We start from the raw sequence: 7,367 nt of genomic DNA, 5'->3' as shown, positions 1-7,367 counted from the left end.
ACTGTGCCAACCATCTGCAAATAAAATGCACCAAACTCTTATCCCATCTGCGCAGCTGTATGTTCTGCTCAGACCTCAGTTGCATAGACTGCATGTGTGTATTCCAAATTGAATTCTGTGAATTAGCAGCTCCACCATTTTGTGATTGACTCTGTGAGAGTGCTGAATCTGCAGTTAACCACATGGTGTCATGGCATACCATATTTGTATTACGCAAGGAACATGTCCATTGAGGCGTCAGCCTTAATGATTGTATTTCATTGCTTTTTGGAGTTTGAGTGGCAGAAATTCAATAGGTTTTGTGACTTTTCAGATCATGTCTGAGCAACCTTAATGAGACATGTGAAATCGTAAGGTTTTTTTTGTCTATGAAATACTATATATGGTATACAACATCTGTTTGCAGCACTGGATTGCAGGTGCTACTAGTGTTGGTCAAAGAAACATAATATCTGGTTTCCAGTTTGTGTTGCACTGGATTGCAGTTAACTTGCTCGCTGGTGTGACAGACAAACAAACACACATACATACATGCATACATACAGTCTTTTATACAGTGAAAAAGATGCCTGCAGTCACCCTTCCCAGGCACCTACTCCATCTACCTACTACAGCTCTCCGTCCGACTCTTGATGGCATCCTAGTGGTGTTTTTAAACAATAACTACAGCCCACACCCTGTCCCTACACACTGCAGCGTGAAATATAACCTTTTAATAAGGGAGGGACTCTTATATGCAATATAAAACATGTGAGATCCAATATTTCTGGAAAAATAATGTTTTGCCTCATTTTAAGATCACAACTAGGCAGGAATACCTGAGCCAGGACGTGTTTCTACATGTAACCCCAAGTTTGGGTGTGTTCGGATTTACGGAATCGAACTGCTCATCTCTCTATATAAACGGAAGCTGCATGATCAGTTTTGTTTATGTTAAATCCACTTTCTCATTCTGTTCTTGAACAAAACAGAAATATAGTAGTATGATTGTCTTCCAATTAAGGATTGAGTAACATTTGGATTTTTTATTACTGTCACTTATTTTTACAATGAGATATACAGTAATTGTGTTATTTTTATATCAGACAAATAGGTTGTACTCTGTATAAACAATAGATTGACTATATCAATTGTGGACTGATTTATGAGACATCTATGAAGATGGGGTGTGACTAATATTTACTACTCAGCTGATTGATTTTATGTATGTATGAGGTCATTAAACCCTTATAATAATACTGTGAGACTAATTGGAATTTCAATAGTCTGATATACTGTATATTTACAGACAAGAGACAAACGTAAAAAGATAATTACAGCAGATTTTTGCATATTCTATTTCTACACATTTCTTTTAATTTACTGTTATTTATTATGCTCAGCTTTTAATCAAATACAAAAATAAAAAAACTGTATAGAGAAGAGACATACACAGATCTTTGAACGGTTTCTTGAATATTTAAATAAAGCTACATTTAATCTTGGCATCAAATTCATGCACTGCACCCATTCACCTCTCTTTTCCATCACTTCTCATAAATGACAACTATAAGCTGATCAGACATATTGTAAGTATGTATCTACAATGCTTCCTAACAAAATACTGGAGGTGCTGAACCAAATCCCTAACACCAATTAGGTCTTCACCCTACCACCAAGTCCAGGCTATTACAGACAAAAAGGCAGTGTTTTGTTTCAAAAATATGACTATATAATAACTTTATAGTTTTAGCATTAAAAATAATATAAATATATATATTTAATGTCTGGGTATTGTTTCGTATAGTATTAATCTAAAATTGTAAACAAAATAATAATAACATGTAAATTATCCACAATTGTTTAGCAAATATAAGACAGAAACATGTTGATTTGATTCCGAATAACTGTCTCTGGTGGGTGAACGTCATAAGAATCAATGGCTGTTGTCATGTCCCATGCATCAATTACCCCAACATTAAGTCCTTTGAAGATGTCCTTCACTAAAAGATATTGAATATCACTGAATCGCTCAACATCAGTATTAATTTCTCTGGTGTTTTCTGACTTTATGATGACTTTTGTATCTGGACTTCTCAAAAACAGATTTTCTATAGCTTTGTGTACATTGAGAAGTCTTCTGATAAACAGAGCAATAGGGAAGGGTCTGAAATGTTGTCCTAGAGCAATGACAATAACTGTGTTAGAGCCACCACCGAGCTGGTTGATTTGACTTGTGACATAGGAATCGTCTTTCATAGTGAAGTAGCTGTTAGTAACAAATGGGTGTCCATGCTTCTTCCACTGTATATAAATGTTATTTGTTAAATCTAAAGCTATGATGGTTTTGTGCCAGCCGATTCCATGAGAGTCAAAAAACTTCAGAGCTGCAAAAAAATAAAATAAAATACTGTGTATATATATATATATATATATATATACATTAAGCTTATCTTCTGTCTATTAGTCAATCTGGGTTTGTCAATCTGGGTTTGTCAAACCATTCTATTGTATAAAGAGACAAGTATATTGGTACCTCACTTGTCACCTACACATACAAGTTACAAATATTTTTACTAACTAGAGCAAGAGAAACCTGTTCTGCTAGAATTAATATTACATCTATTACCAAGAAAAAAAAACTTTGATTATGAAAAAATGAAAGTATAACAATAATATAGTAGTACATAAGCAACTTTTGTGATCCGTGATTTAAAGTTTAATAGAAGGTTTTATAAGGGATCTCATAGAATTTTGGGATAGTCAGATAGTAGATACCCTTCCATATTCTACCCACTTCCTAGTCTAATGGTCTGGACAGGTGGCATGATAACATGATTTTCAATAAATTGCGTCATCATATCTCCAACCTCTGTATGTGATGCAGCGATTTGCGGAATTGCAATGCAGGAAGCCCTTGATGCAATTTGCCAGCCCAAACAACACCCATCACAGTGGTCACTTTCATCCATTTTTTGCTGGGGGAGAGGAGAGTTGAGTGGGGAAGAGCAGTAATGAGTGGGAGAAAGAGGGGAACTCTGCAGCACAGCCATAGTACTTAGAATAGTACTTAGCAACCCGCTGAATGATGGGTCAAAAATACTAGTTTTTAAATATTGGCAAGTATGTTGGAAAGTATGTTTTAATCTTTTAATGGAATTTACCTGAACGAAAAGTCCATAAAATATTTTTAAATCTCTTAATCCTGTGATGGGTTTCAATTTAGTAGTCAAAATGTTGCTGTCTTCTGCTGCAAAGAGCTTAAATACAAATTCTATCTATATGTGAGCTGGACATTGCAGGTAAACATGTCATTGTCATTAAATGTGTTAGAAAAAATAATCTACCCCATGCTATCCACTATTCACTATTGTAAAGAGTGGCAAGAAACTACCATACTACTGTTGCCTGCCACATCAACAAACAGTTTATCTCTAGTGCTGAGACAGAATAATGCTTATTATTATTATTATTATTATTATTATTAATAATAATAATAATAATAATAATACAAATATTTTTAGAGTGTTTTTCTCCCAATAGGTCTCAATAATACATTTCCTATGACATTCCTGAACAGAAATGTTTTACAGTGCCTTTTATGAATCTTTGTAAGAACTGTCCTTTTGCAAATGTAACTGCAGATGGCGGTACAGTACTTAGCTTCTTCCAAGTTTTAATAAACTACATTTGCTTTGTTATAATCACCAAAAAGTTTATAGAATCTATTAAAAGTAACAGATTTGTGTAGCTGAAATATGGACAATAAACGTACGTACACTTCAGGACTTTTGGGAAGTATTCTGTCCACTGACGAAGTGTTGAATCCCCCATCAGATATATCATTTTTCCAGCTAGACATGTTTGAATGTGAGAAGAGGGTTCATCCGTAGATAAGTTGCAAAACAGAGAATACCAATGATTTTGTAGAAAATAGCCACTAGGAAAAGGCACAGACATCCCAGTCTGGCATTTTGGTCTCACTGTCATAGAAGTTTCTGTAATTCAGCAGGAGAAGAAAGTAAAAAAATAAATGAGGCTTTTTTTCTGAACAATGAATATACTGAATATATTGTATAAACTATTTGTAAGCAATATATTAATGTAATGAAATGGCATATATACAAGAGAGAATATTATCATGACTGTTATTAATAAATGTAAATGGTGAATTATTAATATAAACTTTAATTCATTACAAGCATCTCTACATCTGTTGTTTATAGTTTTAAAGATTAAAGGAAATTGATTCCAATAGTAATCCAAATGGAAATGACAAGCAATGCAAATAGATATAATTGCTATCATATAATGTAGCTGTTAATCTATTGAGTTAAGTAATAACATCTGGAGGGGTCAATACACAAGCAGCTGATCAGACCCAACTAGAAAGTTTTGCTAATAATAATCATTGCATATCATTGCATTAGCCCTCCAGTACAAGAGATGTGCCTACTAGAAGGCATACTTGTGGATGTGTCCACTTTAATTGTGTCAATTACATGAATACTTGCTTGCCCTCTCTGTTCTTCCTTGCAAGGAAAAAATGCATTTTCATCCCTACATTTTGTCATTATTATAGACTAATCAGCAATTATTTTAGAATGAATAATTAAAGAAATTAATATATAAACGTGGACATGATTACTCTCAAAGATATGTGTACCTTGTGCTTTTCTTTCTATGTGAAAGGGTACTAGTACTATGTAAAAAAAAGTACCATACTTGCCTAAACTTAAGGTCCTGTGGCCAGAGAAGTGTCTTCCTCGCTTTATACTTTAAGTAGCTGTAATGGATTAGTCCTGTGATACAAATTCCAGTCAGGACTGTTAAAATATACCAGTGATGATGGTAAAAAAGCTACCTGTTGCTGGGGGAAAAAGGTGTCTGAACTCAATGCACTATGTGTTACTATATAGGAGTGATGTGTGGTCAGGTGAGGCAGGTGAGGCAGAGCCTTTCCTGTCATACTTCTATATACACCAGAGTTTTCAGTATAAAAATGATAAGAAAAATATAAAGAACATATTATACATATCTTCTGTGTATTATTCTAATCATTTTTATATTAAAAAACTCTGGAGTAAAAAGTGTATGGCCGGTGAGGCACTGCCTCCCCTATCTACTTTTTCCACACATCCCTGATCAAAACTCACCAAATTTCCAACACTATATACTGCTGCACTTTTGTATAATGCCCACATGAACCCTCGGGTATATATATGTATCTGTAAATCAGGCTCTGATACTAGCCAGTGCCTCCCCAGCCATTTTCCTCACTGCACACCACAGCACTGATAAACCAGTGGCTAATGAACTGACATATAATTTGCTTTATGTCACTGCTGTAATGTTCATACAGGGATGCTGAGTAACATATAATTTAGACAGATATGATTATTGCACCACAAACAAATATAACCGGTGATTCCCCCAAGTGCATTTTAGGGAGAATAGAATCAAAACAGTTATTTCTTTAAGATTTTTGTAGGTCCCACAAAATGGTATCACCATGAACAGATGAATAAAGAAGGACTCAATGTGACATGCAAAACCAATATGGTACAAGGAAATTTGTTGCTGAGAGGAGCTGCAGATAACAATGATAAATATATAATATGTATTCAAGAGGAATTGTGGCTATCCAATTTTGATTTAATTTGAGAAAGCAGAGAAGAACAATTAAAGAAAGGAACAAATATAAGAGTCACATGGGGTGGACAAGGAGAGGGAAAGGTAAGTGCTGGAGGAACTGTGTTAAAGTGTGATGTCCATTGTTCACAAACAATTAGCCTGGAACAGCTGATATTGACAGATTATGTTCATTTAGAGTATTTAATTTTTTTAAGATGCCAATGAGAGAGAAAAACTTGTATCAAATTACATTTAGCCACTTCTGAGAGGTAAAAATGAAGAACCTCAGGTGCAAATTTACTTGCTCTTTTTGCTTTACTCACACCATAGAATCAGGCCCACAACGTCATCATTGGAGGATCTTGTGACCGGTAAAATTCATTTCTTGACATGAAAATAATTGAAGCAAAGGATCCCAGTGGCCTGTGAGCTCTGTCCATTAATAGATCAGCAGTGGAATAGACTATAATGATGTGGTAACAGATTGATGAGAAAATCTCAAATTGTTTCTGAGAAATCTGTTTTCTGCATCCTCTTGTTTTTTTTTTATAGATGCTATCCCAGAGTCTATAAAACTCAATTATTGACACACGACCATCAGTTCTAAAATCAAGAGCAGCAATCCCAAGATAAAATTCAGTAATTAATCTCAATTTTAAAAGTAGTTTAGATGCTATTTGCTTGAGTGTTGAGAGCTGCTTGAACTATAAGATGAAATTCCATGGAAGCAGCTTTTTTTTTTTAGAAATTTGGAGCTGTGAAAGTGGGCATGTGCTTTTTAAACTTGGAGGACATTGTAGGTGGTGTATTGATTATAAAGGCAGAAGGCAAGAAAACATTGAAGTATTCAAGATATCAGACTTCCTGATGAATAGTTGTATTGTAATTTTGAGAAGTGGTAACACAATAGCAAAAATCTCTCAATCACCATGATCAACTGTGTGGTGTAAAAAAATCCCAGATACAGTATATAATTGATGAGATGCAACTGCAATATCTTTATGTATCAACACAAGGTCAGCAATTGCTTAGACACAACTGTATTGTCTTGAAAGTTGCAAATAAGTGAGGGAAAACAACTGCAGCACTTAAATGTATCCACATGAGGGCAGCAATCTCTTAATTGCAAGAGTCAACTGCTTGGAATTGAACACTGCAGGAATATAAATGGGGAAAATAAACTGCAGTACCTGAATGTATCCACATGGGAGCAGCAGTTTCTAAATTTACAGATATATGAGAGATCAAGTTAAGGTAACCCTTAAAAAAAATTTATGAATTTTGAAGTAATGTAGAATGCTAGTTTGAGGTAAACACAGGATATAAATAAAAACTCCCAGGGATGTACAGTAGTTAATTTTATGAACAGGCAGAAAGAGTATGCCAGGTGAGGAGCAGGTGCGGTGCCAGGTATATAAGCAGGTTATGAAGAAGACTAGAGCACAGTAGTCTAGCACAGTTGTACGACAGAGAACTTGGAAGTCAGTCATTGTCCACTGTGCAGAGGTTTACATAAATGAGTACTCCATAGATGTAAAGAAGGCACAGTAGGCCAGGCTTTTTAAATGCAGCAGGTCTGAGTGGGGATATATATATATCTATATATATGTATATATATATATATATATATATAGCAGTGATGAATTTTGCTCTCGGCAGCTGATGGGTGCAGTGGTAATTCACTTCTACAGTCTGATAAGCTCTATAGCCCGCCTAATTTAGGAGAATGGATTGACATTGTAAATTCTTTGTGG

General features: G+C 34.8%; 1 protein-coding gene across 1 annotated transcript in view; it reads right to left on the bottom strand.

The window, feature by feature from the left end:
• Positions 1 to 1,489: 1,489 nt before the first annotated feature.
• Positions 1,490 to 7,367, bottom strand: part of LOC148509123 (NXPE family member 2-like) — a 112,110-nt gene continuing 106,232 nt past the window's right edge. Inside the window, exons 4-5 of the mRNA XM_088443547.1 lie at positions 3,759 to 3,977; positions 1,490 to 2,366 (exon numbers count right to left, since the gene is read on the bottom strand). Coding sequence (XP_088299673.1) covers positions 1,843 to 2,366; positions 3,759 to 3,977 — 743 coding nt within the window. The 3' untranslated portion in view covers positions 1,490 to 1,842. The remainder of the gene's footprint in view (positions 2,367 to 3,758; positions 3,978 to 7,367) is intronic.

Source organism: Taudactylus pleione, unplaced genomic scaffold, assembly GCF_031769625.1.
Source record: "Taudactylus pleione unplaced genomic scaffold, aTauple2 ptg000331l, whole genome shotgun sequence".
NCBI lineage: Eukaryota > Metazoa > Chordata > Amphibia > Anura > Myobatrachidae > Taudactylus > Taudactylus pleione.
The sequence above is the reverse complement of the archived record's forward strand: the minus strand, read 5'-3'. Positions and strand labels throughout refer to the sequence as shown.